The 21,944-nt window shown below is 39.8% G+C and overlaps 1 protein-coding gene across 3 annotated transcripts in view; it reads right to left on the bottom strand.

The window, feature by feature from the left end:
* fndc3a (fibronectin type III domain containing 3A) overlaps positions 1–21,944 on the bottom strand; it is a 72,628-nt gene that overhangs the window by 31,997 nt on the left and 18,687 nt on the right. Inside the window, exons 1-2 of one of the 3 annotated variants that reach the window (XM_072460631.1) lie at positions 19,541–20,339; positions 17,691–17,766 (exon numbers count right to left, since the gene is read on the bottom strand). In XM_072460631.1, coding sequence (XP_072316732.1) covers positions 17,691–17,766; positions 19,541–19,552 — 88 coding nt within the window. In that variant the 5' untranslated portion in view covers positions 19,553–20,339. Of the gene's footprint in view, positions 1–17,690; positions 17,767–18,690; positions 18,829–19,540; positions 20,340–21,944 lie in introns of those variants that run through there. The other 2 variants (XM_072460623.1, XM_072460613.1) reach the window with 2 other exon arrangements.

Raw genomic sequence — 21,944 nt, 5'->3', positions numbered from 1 at the left:
AAATTAAATAATTGTATGCCTTTTAATGTTTTTGTTTTGAAGAACTGGTCAAGGACTACCCACAGTGCCAGTGCTCTTGTTTTATATAATCCATCTCATAGTGTATGTGTAAATGTGTTTTTATGTATTGGTTAATTTTATGGAATGTTTTAATTGTTTTAGTGTCCTGTGTTTGTTTGTGTATTTTGTGTTGTGTTTTAACAGGGTACCCATGAAAAAGAGAACTTTTCTCATTGGCTTTTCCCTGTATAAATAAATAAAATGAATGAAAATGAATGAAAGTTAGAGATGACAAATGTATCTTTGGATTAATTCAAAAGTTGGGGTTTCCACAGAAATTCACTGCTTTCCACATGCGGTAGAATGGCCTTTAAGTATTGAGAAAATTGAGAGGGCTAGCATGCACCGCACCACAATGAAATTATAAGCACAAAACAATGCCATAAAACCATATTGGACATTCGCTGCCAGTAACACTATCTATGCTCATAATAAAAGCTGCTTATGTAACAGCAGATAGTCAATAAAACTTTACTCTCAGAGCCCTAAGAGCCAAGACAATAAAGCCAGTGAGCACACAAGTGTTTCTCTTACCAAAGAAACCAGCAATAGTTAGTGTTAACCTGGGGATGTGTATGAAGTCCTCTATTTAAACAGCAGAACAGCTGTGTCATAATGATAAATGCAATCTATGTCAGTGCTGAAACAGGCAAAAATATTTTGCAGTGAAACTTGTATACTGCCAGCTGACTTCCCCTGCATCGTAATCTTACAGTCATAGTTTGAAAAAGCTCTTTTCACCCACCATTGTGTAACAAAAAGCCGTTTTTAATGCATGCACCACACTTAATAAAAGCGCTTAGGAACAAAGTTTCCTGTGCGGTTGTGTTGTGGAACCAGAGTAGTGACTTAGTTGGGAGTAGTGACAGCTCAGCAGAAAGCTGAGAAAGAGAGAGGGCAAGAGAGGGGCTGCACCAACTTTTCAGGTTCACATATTTCTCCTGTTACAAAACCAAGACAAACTCTACAGTATTTGTGCCAAGAACCATAGAAGAACTTACGACCATTGCCGTCAAGATAGGCCTTTTAATCAGTGTCACGGCTTGCGTAAGCAGTCCAAGGAGCCATGCAAACAGAGGCGGAGCAAATAGATACACTGGCACACAAGCTCCGCCCCCTCAGGTGTCGAAAAGGGGGCCAGCACAGCAGCATGTTGATACATCGGCGGCTGAAGCTATAAAAAGCTCCTGCACTGAGAGAGTGATGCCTCTGTGAAACAGAGACCAAATCTGCAGTACACATGTTCAAGATGTCGACTCGCACAGCTAATAAAAGCCTTGTAAGGCTGTGCGTATCAATGGCAGAATTATCATGACAGACATGAATTAATTATATTACTATGACAAATTTGTATTTATTTTATAATCTGCAATACGCATAATTCTATGGGAAACTAAATGGTGCTTCATATTATTATTTCTTACTTTAACTAACACATTCAAAAATAACTATTTTGCAGTATTGATGCCATCTTTCCTCTACTAATCTACTAATCTATGTAAAGAAAATATTAAGGCAAATCAACATGTAGTAAGCATGTCGGTTCGGTGTAATGCCTCATTCGTCCAGGAGTGGTCCATTGTAGAAAAAGATTGAGTTGTAGTCATCTGGAATCTGTTTTTAAGGAAAAAAAGGAACGTTTCAAACACCCATCCGAGGGTCATTCTCAATCTGTGAATCAAGACCGGGAACTCAGATATTTATCCTACTCGGAGTAGACCGAGTAAGTTAGTGGCTTTAAGATGAAGATGCACGGCGCTCTGGGGTCCTGAATTACTACAACTGAATCTTTTTCTACAATGGACCACTCTTGGACGAATGAGGGATTACACCAACTATACTATGTAGTAAGCAGAAAAAAATGTATAAAATGTATTTGTCCCCCCATTGTGGGACAAATAAAGGTTATCTTATCTATGAAGTCCATTTCAGTGGCTGATAGTTTGTCATATCCCCACCCAAAGTCCCCCAGAACACAGGTTGTATTTGAAGTGTAAGTGCGGAGGCTGGGGAAGATCAGCCTAACTAAACCCACACTGGTCACAACGGTTCAATCCTTATTGATTTCAGATTATAGTATCATTTGAGTGGGCGTTCAGAGAGTGTGCTTTTTGTCTCTCTGCTTAATAACTGATGTTTATGCTGCATGGAGCTCAGCTAACACCTGTGTGAGCACTGATTTAGACAACTCGAGTCACAGGCGCTGCCGGCTGAGTAATAGCCCATCTGATGAATCACATTACATATCCAAATTGTAGTCCAATTAGAAATAAAAGGCTTTGGATAGAACAGAGAGGAAAGAAGCGTGCGGCCTGATACCTGCTCATATTTGAGGGAGACGGAAAGAAGAATGGGGAGGGGGACCACCTACTCTTTTACATCAGACTGACGCACGAGTGCTGACAGATCAGATAGAAAAGGCCACGTCCCCCCTCCCCTCCCCCTGAGTCAACCAAAGCATTGGTTGTGCTGACGTGGCCGTGGAGTGCCAGCTTTCCACAGGAAAGACTGCCATGGGTAAAAACAACATCAGTTCTCTTCCAAAAAACGTCAGGCTACCACTGAGCCCAGAATAGCAGCAAACAAGCGGGCCGTTCAGGCAGTGTAAACAGGAGAGTCAGCCAGGCTTTGGTAACACCTTCATCTCCGCTCAACATCACAGAAGCAATCTTCACCGCGGAGGCTCCGGGGGCAGGCTGACAGGATCAACTGTCACAGCGTGCAGGAACACAGGGGGCCACAAGTTACAGCGGAGAGGGAGGACCAGCAATCAGGCTGGACCAACAAGTCAAGGAGACGCTTAGATAGATGTGGAGAGTTTGTAAAGCTATTAGAAAAATGACTTATTGCCTGGCCTGTAAAGGCAAAAATACATAAAGTAATTCATTGTTATTATTTTGCCAGGGCTCAGACCAACTTTATCACTAGTGTGCTCTGGGTATGGATTTATCATAAGCTCCTCATACAAATCCAAATCTTTGAGTACAGTTAAGTACATTAAGTTAAGTGTCAGTGTTTCTCTTCTCTAGCACACAACTCTAAAACTATAGATCATCTTTGTGTTTTTAATAATGGTGCAGTCAACATCAAATGTGACAAATTAAAACCAGGCCTGTCAAAAACATTGTTTTGTTTTTTAAGAAAAATTACTATTTCAACAATGTTGCAAGTTTTCCTACATATTCAAAATAAATGTTGTTCTGTGATGTTGATACTGTGATATCGCTCCCATGAGATATGGATATGTTACGTATCTATTCAGCAATAAGCCAAAGATCAAGATATTGTGCCATAGCAAACAGGGCCATTAAATGAACAAAAACAGCAGTAACAGCAGTTTGAGGAGACTTCTTGTGCGTAAATGTAAAGTATACCGAATATATCTTTGAACACATGGACATATTCAGAGCGAGTGCTGAGCCGTCTCAGTGGTTATTATTCAAGAGCTTTGAATGCGCTCTCTGAAGCACCATGATCACCCAGAAGCCTGTGAAAACGAGGCAGCCTTGATTATTAATTAGAGTTAATAAATTGTCTCCATTCCACAAATAGTCAAGGGGATGGTTGGTGCAGCATGCCCGGCGGAGGAACTGGCAGAGGGTCAGAAATGCCACCAAGCAAGGTTAGAGGCCTGGAACGTACAAATAACTATTTCAAAAGTAATATTTGATCTTATGTAGAATATAGCATTGTTTTACATTGAAAGGTTCAAATTTTATTATACTGGCATGTAACTGGACAGTGGTTGTTGCTTTGATAGATTCCAGATTTAAACAAGATTACAAGACGTAGATTAGTATTAGTACCATGTGTTACCATGGTGCTAGGTGGTGCTTTGGTGAGCGAAACCTAACACCTTTGCCTGGCTGTGATTGGACACAGACAAACCCTTCTCTTCCATAAGGCCTGACGTGCTCATCAACTAATGGACATAATTACAATATGCAAAGTGGAAATCACACATTCACTTTCTACAATAAGAAATCCTGGATGGCAGAAGCATAAAAGTAGTTCAGATATGTTGGCCTGAAGATGGCTAACAATAATAAAAGGTGCTAATAATGACTGAAATGTATTTCAATTCATTTTCTGAAGACATGACATTTACTTCAGGAAATAATTTTATTTTAGACATGTTACTTGCACTTAACTCTGCAGCTGGGGGCAAAAGGATTCAAAATCCAATTTTGTGTCTGAAATGTTGAAAGTGTAGAAATGTTCATGCCAATTCAGTCCTCAAAAAAGTGTAACTTTCGTGTACATTATTATGTGCTAATAATAAGGTATTGTTCCGATATGGTACCAATATTTTTTTCTGCACTTCCCAGTGTGCCAGTGCATCATTTCCATATTGTCCTCAGGGCTGCAGATTTGGTTTTCTGAACAGATTAGTGAGTTCAAATGGAAATAGAGGAGCAATAGCAGGCTGCGAAATAGACGGGGGCCCGGGGCCCGCAAGCAGTTGACTCTCCGGCGGGCCAGCGGTTTGAAATAGGAGGGGGCCTGCCGTGCCTCTCCTAGAAAAAAATCAAGCTTTAACTAGTAATTTGGCCATATTTGGGGCATTTTCATCGCTTAAGTTTTGTTTTGACAGACATGCCCACTTTGCACGTCTTCTCGCTTCTTATTGGCCGAGCGGTCTCCGTGATGTAATATCGATGAAAGCGGGCATCTGATTGGCCGCTGCGTTCGTGTTGCGTTCACGTGTCCTCGGAAATGCCCGATCTAATTTTCGGGGCAATGTATATATGTTAGTAGTTTATTTTGTAGGACGTGATTTCATATATTCCACAAGATCTACTTGTGTCAAATGCTGTAAACAGTATTTATTTTGTATATAAGAAACATTATTATATTGAATTAAACAGATTTAAAGATCATGATCTCTGGTTTATATGATTCAGTATTTGTGCTCTTCATATCAAATAACAGATAAAAGTACTTTAAATTGTTTTACATGCTAATAACCAGGTTTAAAACAACACATTTATCTTGTTCTTATGACGCGCGCTTGTGGGCCCCTGAAATTGCTTGGGGCCCCCCCCCCCCCCCCCAGGCCCCTAACTTTGAAAATCTATTTCTCAGCCTGAATAGGGCTCAATATGGTTGTGTTTACAAAATGCAACAAATAATGTTATACCCCAGATAATCTATTTTGCTATAAAACATTTATTTATTAATGAACATTACCATAACCTAAATAAATAACAGAAACACATGGCCTTAATAATGGCCTCGGCCACAACAGTAAGACAAATATCAGGTACCCTATCGGACCATCTCTACTCTTAAAATCAGCTTTCAGAAAAGATGCGAGTCATGTCGCAGAGAATCTGATCAAATGACAGGTCCAAGTCTAGATGATAAAATAATACCAGTAAAAAACAGTCCTGGAAAAGTGCGTCAACAATTGAAATGCTCATCCATGCGCTCCATCCTCCCCTGATGCTAAACGCAGGAAAGGGATTGAGTCACTGGTGAAGGCGCTGCCGTTGAGGATGTGTCCATCAGGGAGCTCATATTGGTGGATATAAATACATCCTTGAAATGAGGAGACGTGCAGTTTAAATGTGCACATGTGGCTGAGCTGTTGCAGTTTTGTTGTCCAATTACATGAGTCATCAAGGAATTATGATGGATTTCATCAGGTGCTGTAATTTGTGTTATGTCAATATTTAGTATCACTGGATAGAGCATGTTTAGCCCCCACTATGTACTGTAACACATGATTGAAACATGAATTGTGACATTCCCTCTCTCTCCCCTTCATATTGGTTACATTTGTCATTTCCATGGCAACAAAGGTCTTCTGCTGGAGGTAAAGTGCTCTGAATGAAAGGCAGATCTAGTAAGACAAGTCGTTTCTTATCAAATAATATTTTTAGACAATAATTTGATTGATGATGATTAAACTTGAACTTTCTCATCAATGTGTTATCGGTTTTAGTTCTGTTTGCCATTTGTCATACTGGCTGGATCAATGTTGCAGTACCTGACTTTATGGAGAGGGAAAACAACATTTTATTAATTAGAGTAGTATATTGTAAAACAGTACGTTAGCATCTAGCTAATATTTTATCAATCACAAACCCGGGAGTGAAAACCCAAATACTAAATGTGGATTGATGGAGGTTAGCCAGTGCTCCTGCTTCACTTTGTTGTAAGAAAAAACTAAAGCGCCTCCCTTTCATGTTTGAAAATCAAGTAATGCAGCTTTAAAGCAATAAATTATTACTTAACATGAACTATTCATTGAACAATAGCCTTCCTAGCACATTCTGCTTTCTCTACTAGTGACAACAGCACGAACCATGCTGTCTACACTCAGATTTAGTAGCTTTAACGCAGCAGATAAACACATGCTAGTCTGTGGGAGAGGGATTATAGTTATCTCTGCAGACCTAAAACGACTACAAATGTCCAAATATGTGTCATCTTTTGCGGTCTGTTCTTACCTGGTGCAGATGAATGCCTCTCCTTTCCTGCTTCTAGTGTGACGGGACTGCACTGTTACATGCAGCAGGAACACTTCTACCACACACACTTCTCCACATGCGTTATTGGGATCTTTGAGATTCGAACCACAACACCTCAAATCGTAATTCCGGGTTTACATGCATTTTGTTTAAATTGGACAAGGCCAATTCTCCGGTTTTCCTGGCATGCATGTAAACATATTGACTGATACTGAGCAAGGATCATGTTCCAGACGTTCCATGCTTTAATGGCTATAAGCCTACTATATCAAACTATTCTAATTCAGACTGAGAACTAATACAGAACAAGAAAAAAACACATCTCTAACATTAGTTTTACAATGCGACCAAGTGGGTTTGCTACACGCAAGATAAGACCAATGCACGTCAACATGATGGGCCTGGAGGCTCCTTAATAATACCAGACTGCACCTCAGGGGCACCCTTAGGAAATATATTAAATGTGTATGGCAGTTATGACAAGAGACAAGTTTTTGATTGCTCTGACATTTAATAACCATCACTCTCAAACAGAGCAAAAACCTATAGTACACAAAACATGCACTTTGTCAGAATACAAGGTTAACTCTAAAGGCAAAAAGCTAAACTAAAGAATGCTTTTAGGATCAGCCATGGAGCACAGACAAAACGGTATGTGACAAGGCAATCAACTGCAGTCTCAATAGTGAGAGTCGTCCTCCGTCAGGGTTATCAGGTGACCTGACATGGCATGTCTCTGATACCAGACAGATTTACTGAGTCTCAGTGTAAAGGCCTCACAAACAAACATTTTGAAGGCGTGTTCTCATAAAAAATACTGACCTTGTGTTATGAAGACGCAGCATTGCTTTTTGAGACCAGGAATTGTATAGGAATTTTATCTTTTTAACTCACTTAAAAAGATAAAATTCCTTTTAGTATTGATTGGCATCTCCAATAACTAAACCTGTGGTTGTCAAACTGTGCAATTTGGTACGTGGGTTCCTCTGCAATTCACATGCTTGTAAAATTTACAGCCAATTTATTCCACAGTTAGGGATGTCCAAATATCACATTTTAATGTTACGACTATTGTGAGAAAAAACATAATTTAACGATTATTCACAATTATTGAGACTGTGACCAAACAACAGTGAGAATCTTTCTTTCAGAACTGTGGATTAGGATTTCAATACTATTAGGTTGATCAACAATCGTGATTATTCAGGAAACAATATAATCATGAGAACCATGCGCTTTTACTAAATAAAGCGGCGCTTTTAACGCGCGCACCGCCTGACGTTATGCCGTGCGCCGCAAACGAGCACACGGGTACCGTCCGTCCCTGCACTCGAAAATGCCCGTCCACATTTTAAAATACCCCGTCCAAAATACGGAAATACGGCCCTCTATCTAAAAGCTTGGTTTAACCATAGTTTGGTCATGGAATAGTCCCGTTTAGAAAGGATTTAGAGCTGGTGGTATATTGGCCAAATATTTTGTTTGGTGGTACTTGGTGTGAAAAGTTTGAGAACCAATGAAACTAAAACTAAATTCTCCAGCCAAGGTGGTCCTGATTAAATTCAGCTCAGATCTGAAGATTGCACTGCCCACTGCTGCTGACAGCATTAAAGAATGGGTTTACTCACTGGAGGACACTGGATTTTATTGGATACCAACAATGCTGCCATGAGTTTTTCACATGCTCTGAACTCTCCACATACACCACCTTAGGTTACAGTTATCACATTACCAAGCAGACCTGGCCTGAATGGGACTGAAAATAAAGAGCGACAGGGAGTGGTCTGTGTTATTAAAGTGTGTCCTCAAACAATAGCTATAATTTACAGCAGCTACACGCGGGGGACTTGACTACATTTTAAACATGAAGTTTATGAGCTAAATTCAGTCCGACAGCCAACTGCATAAACTCTTACAATAGAAAGATGGTATGTTACCGTCTTGCCCTACTTGCTCAAAGTATAACAACAAAATTTCCCCTTGTGAGGATATTAAAGGATTATCTTATCTTATGTTCAATAAAACTAGATAATTTTATTGTAATGGGATCCAAAGTAGAATTGAAATAGTTGCAATTTTGGTATAGTGACAATTTTACAGCTTTTTAAGTGTCTGTTCCTATTAAAAGTGTCATATGGCAATTACTCACATCCAGCTGCTAAAAATAAATGACAGAAAAACCACTGTGACGAAGGTCTAAAAAATACATGAAAAACCAGTGGCATAGTTGTGTCTGTCTATGTACATTGTGAGGTTAAAGGGGAAAGTATTAAGCACAGTACACTCCCTGGTAAAGAACAGAGCCCAGCAGCCAGCCCCATGCACCCACACCCACCCACCCACCCACCCACACACACCCCCACACACACACCCCCACACACACCCCCACACACACACACACACACCCACACACACACACACACCCCCACACACACACACACACCCCCCCCCCACACACACACACACCCCCCCCCCACACCCCCACACCCCCACACACACACACCGAGCGGTGACTCATCCCTCCATTCACGTCAGAGAGATGAGTGCACCGTGTGACAGGCCAGTTAGTAGCATTCACACTGATCTATGTGGCACTTTTCCTCTTTGTTTCTCCTCTGATGGAGACACTGCATGCACGCTACCTATTAGCAACTTTGCTCAGCTCTTAATGTGGAAGAGCTGGAAAGGTTTTGCATGTCTGTGGTGTAGGGCTGGGCAATATGAAGGGGATTAAAAAAATAAAAAATAATGATAATGTTTACACTTTTCCTAATTTAAGAACACAGAAAAAATATTTCTCCAAACTAGTACGAGGCCATAGTATATCATCATTTGATTTCAAGGCAATACAAGATATAAATATTGTGATACAACTACAAGGAAAGTAGACAGAGATTGCAGGTCATTTGGACAGTAAATGCCTAGAGACGCATAAACACAGACTGTGGAGGCACTAAAAAACCTCTAATGATGACAGAGAAAGAATGTGAGGAGTGGAGGGCAGATAAACGCAATACTTTCGTTTTTGCTCCCATTTTTCATAAATATCCTCAAATTTATAAAGTTATTACAAATATTTCAGGTGCCACCGTTGAGAACAGATTGGAACCACAAAACAAATCTAGCTCACATTTATTACTGCTAAAATCTAAAAACTAGGAGTGATCCAATATGGGTTTTTGTGCCAATATCCGCCTTGGTGCTGTAGTCAATAACTAATAGTTGCCTACACCAATATTTAGATACTAAGATCTATAGCAAGGCCCACAAAAACATTTATAGTTATAAATTAAAGTTAGAGTAAATTTCACAAATAACAATGTATTTTTCTGGTATATAATAGAATAGAACAAACTGTAAGCCCAATTGATTTTCTATTTTCATTTTCAGTCATTGTCTGTTCAAAAAGACTAATCTGATGCCTGAGTACAAACTGAATACCACATGGGCATAGACCGACCAGGGAACGTCCAAAAAAAGTGTTTGGCCCCAAATGTTGTCAATTTTTCAATATTGGTAGTTATATGCAATGCAGATATTGGAAGGATATATTGCCCATCCCCACTAAAAACATGAATTAATTTTTTGCCACCTCTCCGCAGACGATGACCTGGTGGCGCTACCTTCCTGTATACATGGAAATAGATACATTTAAAACCATACAGTGGAACACTCCAGGCAAAGCAATAACATGGAGGTGTTTGAGTGTAGAACGTGGAACTTCTCTAGCTATGGGTCGTTCTCAGACTGGTGTCACAGCTTTATTGTTGCGGTCACAAAGTCAGCAAACACATTTTATTGAGGAAACAATACCACCAAATAAGAGCGCTACACTCCTCAAACACCACCTTGGTGCCATTCCTTTTAATAGCTCAAGTTACTTTCACTTTATCTTACTGTCAAGCTCCCACCTGCACAATTACAGCAGTGTGCCATGTAGGGCTGCAACAATTAATCGTAATTATGGGCTTGACACACAGGAGGCGACAAAGGAGAGCAACCAGCATCATTCATCGCAGCATGTTTCATATCGAACACACGGGCAGAGAGGGCTTCACAAAACGCGCTCAGTTCCAGGGCAGGTCGCGAGTCTTCCACACATTTGATTGGACTGTGTAATTTGAGGGAATTATCACGTTTTAAAAGTATTTATATGCCTTCAGGGGTGAAAAACAGCATGCATTAAGTGTTAGAAAAGGTTTGCATAAATTGACTGAAATAGTTTTAATGACGAAAAAAAAGCGGATTGTGGGCCAAGAAGACAGTTCTCCAGACAATCGCGTTGCAGGCTGGTGTGTGCATGTCAACCTGCACAAGTAAGAGGTTTTCATAAGCACTACTTTCACTTTTCACTGACCGGAGGTAAACTGTCGACTTTCACCTTGTCACGCAGGTTCCTTTGGACATGGAAGGAGTGACGTGAAAATAAACTGAAATGTTCTGCATTTAAATCATAGAGCATTTTATTCTCCATGTGACATAATGTCAGTGCAATATTCTCTGTCCATATAACAGCTGTAAATAAATGAGTGTTACTATTGTTATTATTATTTTAGTGTTTGAGTGTTTTTTTACAAGTTATCTGCTTTTTATCATTTACTTCTGTACCTACTCTGTGTTGCAACACTGGAATTTCACCATAGTGGGACAAATAAAGGCTTATCTTGATCTTAATGATGCAAAAAGTGTGCTGTTGGAATGCTAGTTGTTGGAAGCAAAATTTGCGCTGTTCTGTTGAAAAAAAAATATTGTGAAAAAATAAGATGCACAGAGGGCATTAGGTACATTAGGTGAGCACTACAAATTTTTAAATTAACTAGTTCTGTTTTTCATAGTTTTAAGACAATCAGGTGCAGCACCTTTAATAATTGTTATCTGCACTATACAGACTCTCAAACAAGACAAAACACATCGTATAGCAAAAATTGACAAAAACATCAACATATAATTATCATGAAAAATATTTTGTTCAGCCAAATTTACCATTTAAAAGCCATCAATTAGCATCAATATATATATATATATATATATATATATATATATATATATATATATATATATATATATATATATATATATATATATATGCATGCAAAAGGGAATCAAATTCATAAAAATAATAGTATGACAACTAAAATAATTAGTTGCCGCTCTATTGCCATGGCTCATTCAGAGGCATGTTACTGTTACAAACTTAAACAGCAAAGGCAAGTTGTATACTCTCTTGTATTGATGTTCTGGCAGGATATTTGAGTTTCAAGATTGCTTTATTTGTCCCGAAGGAAATATGTCAGAAGCACACAACTCAATACTCAATACAAACACACAAACCACTGAAGAGTTGAAAATTCTCACCCACAAAGTTTATCCATTCAAATTTGTCCATAGAACCATTTGTGCTATGCTTTGCAACATACTCATCTGTCTGTGTTTATGTAAAAATGTTGAAAAATAATGATTAACTATGTCCTTGGACTCTACCTTAAATAATTCAGACGATCACCATGACCTGACTATAATCAGCCCATTTCACTGCGAGTTCAGGATGGCTTCTCTGTATTTAGAAAGGAGAAGGCTGAAAGAGCACCAAGAGCTTTAAAAAATGTCGGATGTATGTCGGATGTAATTCTTACCTATTTATGGGTCATTGACTTTTTCTAATTTTAAGATTCTTCAGTTGTCTTTAAAATGCATTTTAAGCTGTTAGCTTCGGCTACGCTCTAGCGCGCCGCCCAGCTCGTGACCGTCTAGACCAGGGGTGCCCACACATTTTTGGCTCACGAGCTACTTTTATATTTGACAGAGCCCGAAGATCTACCTATAGATCTAAATTATTGTATAATTTAGTATTATTTTTATTGTCAGTATCAAACAGGTTTTTATTTTTGTTTATCCATAATTAGGCTATAGCAGTGCTTCTCAATTTTCTGATAAGACCCCCCAGGAAGAAGAAAACACTGCATGCCCCCCTACTCTCCGCCGCTACAAGAATTACGGTGAGCGTATAAACTCCGTACCCCAGATATGTTAGCGAAGCAAAGTGTGTTTTACTGATGTGTAATTTATTTGGCTTCATGCTGTCCAGTGCATACATTTAAAAAAAAATAAATGTATGCTTATTGGCCCCTCATTGTAGCTCTTTTAAGCATTATATAATTTATTAGTATGATCTCCATGGTAACGCTCGGGGGAGGGGCTTGAAACTTTGAGAAAGTCACTTTCCTCACGCCAACAACAAACAGATTTGTGAAGAATAAAAAAGTATTTACAGGTAAGATTACCTCCTCTCTCTTTCCCTCCCTCTCCTCCTTTGAGCTTGTGCGTTGCTTGTGTGTTCTGTGGCTCCAGTTTGCGAGCCGCACTGAGCGACTGCTTTCCGCGCCAGCACCGTCAGCGGTGGGGCCCCTTGCTAAAACTATACACGCTTTTCGGCGCTTTTCGTCACGCTTCGGCGCTTTTCGGTGCGCTTCAGCGCGATCGACCCCACTGCATCAGCGATCGACTGGTCGATCACGATCGACTTTATTGGGCACCCCGGTCTAGACCAATCAGCGCGCGTAGGCGACGTGAAGGGGCCGAGATGCTGTGGCTTTGCCCAAATGCCACGAATAAGCTACATACGAAAAAACTATGGATCTATCGGTTTAATAACAGAACAAATCATGGAACTAATGACCACCACGGATCTGAGGGCCGTGGATCAACTATTCAGAAGTGATGTCTTGAAATTCTTATGCCTGAAAAACTAAATAACGTAATAAATGCTAGGGAAATGGAATGTTTTGCCAGGCATAAACTAATCGATGTTAGGTTTCGTGTCCATCAGTGTTGTTATCTGTATTACACAGACAAGAAACCTAAATACGGACTAAATCATGTTTTGCATGTAGATAAACATGTCATCTGAATACATTTGACATGTTGAATGAAATGATTAAAAATCCTTAAATTAAGAAATCAATTTTAGATCTTACACTCCATGTACTTAATAAGAACCAGATTCATTTCCATTGACAGTGAAAAAGTTTTACAAACTAGACATTTTTTATGGTTTTATATTTTATTTGCGATAAACCACAAAACACTGAATAATAACACTAAAATATTGAGCCATGACAATAAATAGATTTTGGTAAATACATATACAAAATGGTACAGTTTAGCACTATGTAAATAATATAATCAAATTGACGTACAAAAACAAAATTGCATTAATGAGCAAATGTTCTGTTGTATTGTAAAAGTAAAGAAGCGGCACAACAGCATTAGACCATAAGCTGAGCTCATATTTTAATAGATCCATGAGTGAAAACGGCTTGATTTTGATGACGCAGTGGCAGCTGCTCTCTGCTCGCCCCGTGCTCTGGTCATTTACTTTTTTCCGGTTAAAAATCCTTCAGTTTTCTTAAAACCAGTACCTGTTACAATCCACCTATTTCGCCCTGTGCACAATGGTTGGACATACCCAAATGGCATTGCTTATTAAAAGAGGATCTTACAACCCACATGCAAGTGTGATGCATCATTAGAAAGCTTAGGCCTTATAGTTTCTGCAGATGTGCACATGAACACCGTCAGGGCTTCAGAACTCACACTACAGAAGCCCAAATATAAACAAAACATCCTTTTTTAGTCTCACCTGAATATTGTCAATTTGTAATGGTCCTGAGCATGACATACTTCATTGTGTGCTTATGCTGTTCACTGTACATGATGTTTATCTTGTTGACAACAACTGTGTAAAGTTTCAGATCTCTATGAACAGGCATTTTGGTGCTGTTGACCTTTTTGTATCAAAAAGTCTATTCGGAACAAGTGATCCAAATGCCAACTGTGCCAAACTGTTTTATTACAATTTTAGCTCCTCTATGATCATAAAACATACATTTTGATGTTTTGTAGGCCACTAGTACCTATTATAATTGCTAAAAACAATGTATGTGAAAATGTGTAAATATGAGTTTACCCATGAATTTCCCATATAGAGGTTTAAAAAAGAAAAAGAAAAAATAATAATATTTTATTTTATTTTTGTATTGGTATAATAATACATATATCTGACAAAATGCGCATCCAAAAGGCTAATAAAATCAGAAAACGTTATGCACAAAATCTAGTCGCCTCCTGCCGAAAAATCTGGCCTTTACGCACGTGAATAGAGACGATTCGGTGTGTGGGACCCCTAAGTCCCGCCCCGCATTCTAAAGCTATTCTTATTGGCTAGAATTATGTCAATCAAAGTCTGCTACGTCACCGCTAGCATGAGCCATGTGGCTAAAAACAAGATTGATGCGCGCGTCGGAAGCGGCGGCTGTAAAAAACAAACCCGTGGACAGAAAAAATGTGGGATGTGGATGGTCTCATTCTGTAGCCAACAGTCTGAAGAAAAGATCGATGCCAAACACCATCTTATAAGTCAAACAGGTCATTTGTTATGGACGGAGAAATGCGCCAGACGAGCCTTCATTCTGAATAGCATCAGAGAAGAAAACTTTGTTTACTTGACAATATCTCAAAATTGCTTCAGGAAAAATACAAGTGGATATTGTTTTTCAATGGTTCCTTAGGGAGAGACTGAGCACAAGAATTTACAGATTGAAAGCCGTTTCGTCCGTCATAAACAGCAAACAGGTAGGACATGCGTTTGTAAAAGTTGAGACTTTCTCACAAACTATTGGCAATTGCTTATTGGGGCATATTATTCAATCAATGAGATATTCGTTTTGTTGAGAAAATAATCTTTAAAATTATGTATAACTTGCTGGTATTGACCACGGAAATAAAAGTGATGCTGTAAGAGAACTTTTGTAATTTGGCAAATGCGCGCCGGCGTGCAGGTGGATGGTAAACAGGTTAAGTGAGCATTGTCAACGGTAGGGATGCGTACCGCTACGACGGACCGGATCCGGACTTGTAAAAACGTTTCGGTTCAGGTCCAAAAAAACCAAAACCCCGGTGATTCGGTTCTGGACTCATTAAAAATCTACCACTCACATTCTATATCCTTTACGTGCTAGAATCTAAACCATCTGGCGCAACATCTGAAACCTTCCATAGATCGCGAATTTCGTGCTAGAAAAGACGTAAACACTGACATCGCTGTCAATGGCACGCCCGGAGCCATCAGCGACGCACGCGTCTTCCGCGTGGCAGAAGTTGAAGCCGGCGCAATTAGTTTAAAGACGCGAGAGACCGAACCTTCGGGAAGATTGCTGGCTTAATTGAAGCGTTTTAAGCCGCCGCGTGCGTCGCCGCTTGTGCCGCTCCGTGAGTTAGTTTAACGCTTGTTAAAGGAGTGGGTTGTGCTTTGGTTTGGGTGTAAATATTGTAACTTCTCGCTCAGGTCAGTAATGCTGGTTTAGTGCTCACAAGTTGTCACTTTATTTCTTGAACAGAGTTGGTTACTATTGGCCGTAACCATGGTGATGGAACAGGAAAATCAAAAACTACCTGGTCTCCTGAGCCCGCTCTTAGCTCCGCCCCAGAGACCACACACACACACTAGAGACTAGGGTCGCTACAATATGAATGTCATATATATACATATGTCTTATGTTGTGATGTGATGTAGCATTTATTTAGGTGGGTTAATGTGCAATATACATATTTATACATCTAAGTAAATACTAAGTCAAAGTAATATTGTTTAATTGCTGGATTCATTAATTGGAGCTTATATTTTGTAATAGTATTTGTATTCTATTAATAATTGAATATGGTCTTGTGTTTAATGCTGTTAATATGATGTATTGTGTGTAGTGTAAAATATTTTCATATTCTATTTTTGATACTGCTAAGTTGATTTATAGTGGTTCTAGTTGACTTTTATGCTAGTTTTTGAAGGTTTTTACCTGACTTTGATGCCAATGGATCTGCAAAATTAAAGAGTGGAAATGTATCTAAAGGCATTAAACTTCAAGTGTGGAGAACAGCCCAGTCGAACCAGTAATACACTTGACAAACATAGTATCAGCTGAATCAGCTGCCCCAATACCAATACTCAACTTGCTCTTGTTCGGGAGTTGTTCCTCTAGTAAAACACATGAATGTGTGTTAGCTAGCTAGCAGCTTGTGATTTGTAAGTTGTAACTTCTGTTAATAAACAGTGAATAAACCAGATAAATTGAGTTTATTTCAGTCTGCAGTTAAGCCTTGTGTTTGATAGAAGTCCTTGTTCATGTGTCTTCAACTTAATTTAGCCAAGTAGCTTGTGTTATGCTATTATAACATTATGCAAAAATGGCATGAGTTCAGCCGGACTCATTAGGTCCGGACCTGAACCTAAACCTCTGGATTCGAATCCGGACTTGAACCTGAACGTGGGTTTAGGTATGCATCCCTAGTCAACGGTTTGCTAATGTATTTCTCTGGTGTTTTTTTTTTTTTTTAAGCGTACAATCCCAGTATGATCTTGGAAATTATTTGGTGTAAGGTCCTGATTTGGCTTTGCTGTTGTATAACGTATAATCTGTACAAAATGTTTTCTGTAGTTTTAGGTTGCTCTGACATGATAAACCGACGCTCTCCCCCCCCCCCCAAAAAAAAAAAAACTCACTTCTCTGACACACTGTTTATTATTTCAGGTAAAAATTCAGTCCACTGGAATTTATATCAGGAGTCCAAGGCCATCATAGATTTCTCTAGTAGGATTTACAACTGTTCATTTTCTTTTCAACTGTCAACAAATCAGATTTCAGTTACATATGTAAATAACTATCTTTGCCATTTTAAATGTGTTTATAGTTAAAGGAACATGTTTTTGTCAAACACACTGCAGTGACTTCAAATGGTGCAGTCATTTACATGATTACGGCAGGAGAGGCATCTGGCATAAAACCTCCAATTAAGGGACACATTTGGGTGTCCAACCATTCTGAGGGGATTCATCGAAAATGGGTCTAAACTAGATTGTGTGAATTTAAAAGAAGGGATGTAATTTTAATTGCTTCTATTAAGTTTGTTATAAATATTGTTCTGTAACATATTTATTAACCAGAAACTAAGAATATTTTTCCTTTTAAGACAATAGCTTCACAGGTAGGAGAAGATTTCTGAGTTGCCAACGTATCCACAGGTAAAATAGGGGTCACTGAGAGAAAGAAAAACACCTTCCTAGAGCCTTAGCAGAGCACACACACAGGACAGTCTCCTTACCTGGGATACACTGAAACTGACCATCTTCTCGTCGTATGGTGAAAGATTCGCCTGGGTTTACTTGCACCAGGATTACCTGTGGAGAAACAAAATTGTATAACTATAGTGCGACCGTTACATTTACATCCTAAAAAACAAATATTCTGTAGGGATGTGCAATCAAAAAAATTGTGATCCAAATTGTGTTTCAAATTAACAATGATAATTGAAAAGTCTGCTGCCAATCCTCTGGCAGTAAAAGCATGTGGTTTGGAGGAATTGGAATTTGCTTTATGCCAAATGGCTCTAAATGGGCAAAATATGATTTTTCATTAAAGTACTGGTATGTCTGGTTTAAATTATTTTGTTTTTAGTCTGAAAAAAAAAAAAAAAAAACACATTATTTTTGCCAAATTGACCAGAACTGCAATGCAGTGATTAGAATCATGAATAGTTTTTTTTTTTTTGTTTAAAGGATTAAATGTATCAACACAAACATTTTACCTGTGGATAAAACTTATTATTACCAGCATGTTGAGCGATACAATCTCTCATAAAAAATACAAAAAACATATACAAATTGTCTTTCAAGAATATTTCAATAAATATTATGGCAAACTTGTGCATCTTCTAGTTAAGACCCACAAAAACACACAAAAAGTACAAATACGATTTTGACAACAGATCCTATAGGCCAATGCTAAATTTAATAGCCAGAACTATAATTGGACCAAAATCAAGTGTTTAACAAATGTCTAAGGATTAAATGTAGATATGAAGACATTTTAGATATTATATTTTACATTTAGTACAACTTAAGTATTGATATTATAATTGTAATACAGTTGTGAAAAGTTAGCACTAACAATAGGAAATATCTTCAGAAAAACCGTCTTGATCAACTAGCAGCCAAAATATCCACAAGCCACTCCTAATGAAGCATAACCGTTGTACGCATCCACCATAGTCTCGACCAACCCACACCAGTGGTTCCTGTCCCTAGACTCTGCTGCTGCTTTACCTCGCTCTTGTGGAAGTCGCTGTCGCCATAGAATCTACAGTCTGTGGGCAAAGGGCTGTGGCTTGTACTTTCCTGGAGCACGGAAATCATCAGCACCTCCATCCTCCCCCTGTTCAGAGTACTCAGGAAGCCCTCTAAGACTGGCCTCGTGCGCTCGCGTACACCCACACGAGGAGGAGCCGCGTCAGCACTGGACCTCAAACGCAGTGGAGGGGGGGAGGAGGAAGAGGAGGAGGTGGACGTAAGCTAATGACAGGGGGATGGGGGCACCAGGGTCTGACAGAAGCAAAAAGGTGGTGTTCTACTGCCTGAGTTTCACATCTTGTAACCACAGCTCAAAAAGCACAAAAATTGCCATTTTATCATTATGAATCTGGACTTTGTAATAGAGCAACACAATGCAAATTTGAATGAAAATCCAACACTAAAAGTCAAGTATTTTTTCTATAATAAACCCAGATGTTTGTAGTGGATAAAACCTAATAGAAAAAGAGCCGTCTTAACATTTCCCCCCTTCTTTGGCTCTTTATTGGTTGTAGATAAAATTTCCTAATGCAACAATAGCTTGACTAACAGCTAAGACAAAGAAACGGTCAAAATAAAACTTCTTTTGCAGGAATAAATGACATGTGAACATATTATTAAAGGCAATCCTCTAATAGGGAACATGCTAGGTTTATTCAGATTATGCACGCGGAGCTGGATTAGTGATTATATTTATTTTAAAAAATCTATAAAAACAAAAAGTTATGCCATATATATATGTTATCTCTGTTATTCTGCTTCTGGGCAAGGGACAATGGTGGATTATTTTTTGGGGTAGTGCATCCTCAACAAAACTGTTACTTACTGTTGCCCGCATTGCTTTGTCTCATTCAGGCGATGCTTCTGTTGCGGACATAGAGGAAAAAAAAAAAGAGCGATGATGTTGTGGGGTACAGCAGACCCTTCACCACCCTCATGGGGGGAAAATCACATGACCTGCACCGCTAGCACATCTGGCTGGGCTGCTCTTTCCTTCAACACATGTAAATCCACAAAGCAGAGGGTGCAGAGAAAGAGAGAGAGAGCAGATTGTGTTGTTCAAAGGGCTGCTTTTCTCACTGCCCTTACTGGAAGTGTGGCGTGGCTCTCATGTTTGCTTAGCCTCATCTGCTCCGAGGTGGCATGTCTCTCTCTGCAGCACGCGGCTCCTTCGCTCCTGCCTCCCCTCCGCCAGTCTCCACAGCAACTCCTTCAACAAATAAGCCACGGTGATGTCGCTGCCAGAGCTTCGGGGGAAGCAGGGCACAGAAACCTTATCAGCGGTGGCCACTCCGGAAGAGGGGAGGGAGGATGAGCCCCGAGAAAGACAGGAGCCAAAAAACCAAGTCAGAAATCAAAATGCGACTTGGAGCCGCAGTTCTGCACGCTGCCTCTGCCTGCTGACTGTGTGCCAGCTCAGTTAGCACCTGCTGTGCTCTATAATATGCTTAGTTTCAATAGCATTCCTTCAGGGTGTGATCATAGCAGAGCTGAAGCCAGCAAATGTATAAAAGGTTCCGTAGCGTGGGGACTCCTTTGTTCTGGCTTTTTTTTTTTCACAACGGCGTGAGAAAGCTGGAGCGACCCACGCAGCTACTGAAGCTGACATATACGACTACGCTACAGTGCCTCTCCCTCCCCACTCGCCCTCCTCCTCTTCACTCTCTCTCTCTCCCATTCACACAGCGACATGCCGCACGCCCTCTCCAATACTCCGATCGATGCCAGAGGAGATGAGGTGGTAGGGGTTCAATTGCAGCCTCGAATTTCCCTACTGTCTTGGAGAGATCACCAAGTTGCCCGCCGACAGTCAAAACAAAGCCGTTATTTGTGGGGCCGCACAGTAAACACTGCACGCGGCACCTTGTTGCTTGCCTCTGTAACATCTGTCCCCATTTATCCTAAATGGATTGTTCCTTAAAGCGACAGTGCTGATTACTCCATCAGCGTGTGCCAAGTTCGAGGATACTCTGCGTCACTGACACGACTGCGCAGGGAATGGAAGCAGGCTTTGCTAATGAAATAGCCCCCGTTTATTTTAATCCGAGCCCATTTGACATTATACCACTGCAAACAACCCTGACACATGAGGCGTGAACTAAACACTAACCAACAGGAAACAGATAAAGCAACAGGTGAAGAATTTGGACACTTTAAACAAATAATGATCCATAATAATAATAATCCAAAAAGCTAGTGCTAAATTAAGGTCAGACAAGAACTGAACCAGCATTACTCGGTCAAAATGGTCTCAAGCGAGGTCTAAGCCAGAATAAATGTTGATACAAACTGAGAACTTTAACTTGAGGATGACACAAATATGGAAACTAACTTAAAGTTAACTTAAAATTATAGTACAAGATATTAACTGTAAGTACTTAAGAAAATAACGTATGTAGAAATGTATTTGATTTTCATTACAACAACATTAATACAAACTTCGATGATGGCACCTTCGTGAAAGAATGTAACCTATAGTTTTGTTTAGACATCTTCATATAAATACAGAAAGGCTATGACCGTCGACGTATATTTATCAGAGTCTGAAATAGTGCAAGGAGAGCAATCCTTGGGTGAACGACTAATCTTTGTTATGTGCAAACTTACATGCTTGACAACAGGGAAAATCTTTATAGCGGCAAACCGGATGGAGAAAGCTTTGAGAGTGTCAGAAGGACCATGGGTGATTTACAGCACTGTATGTTCCGGGGTTTAATATTATGTCGGGCTGCTACGTGGTTGTAGAGGCCGTCTATGTAATGGGAGTAAGGATCGATCCACACCTTCACATCAGACAGGTGCTCACAGTCTGCTTTTTATTACCCTGGCCGGTGCACTGATGACGTTTCTCTACCGTTTGGTGACTCACGCTTGGGCTTTTTCACAATTTGTTCCTCTTAATTGTTTACTTGCATTAATGCGACATGGCCTGCAGCAGGCAAAACGGGAAACGAGGGCTAAATGACACTGGGAAAATCCGGCTTGTGTCCAAATAGACGAGAAACAAACGCAATCTCACGGCAGCTGACATCATGGGCTTACAGTGTAGCGATGCAACAACGCAATTTGTAATCTGCTCTCCACCATTCCCTAGAAACCACAAGTCAGACGGACACTGATGTGGAAACTCAATTTTAGTTAAGAACACGTTACAATGAACACAAAAGGGCATATTAGCATAGCTGAAAGATGTGGAAGTGCACTATGTAAGGGTTGTGAGGGTTTGAGAG

The sequence above is a fragment of the Eucyclogobius newberryi genome, unplaced genomic scaffold (assembly GCF_026437365.1).
Source record: "Eucyclogobius newberryi isolate DKJ021-1_F unplaced genomic scaffold, fEucNew1.0.hap1 SCAF_10, whole genome shotgun sequence".
Lineage (NCBI taxonomy): Eukaryota > Metazoa > Chordata > Actinopteri > Gobiiformes > Gobiidae > Eucyclogobius > Eucyclogobius newberryi.
Note: the sequence above shows the minus strand (reverse complement) of the source record. Positions and strands in the feature narration are given on the sequence as shown.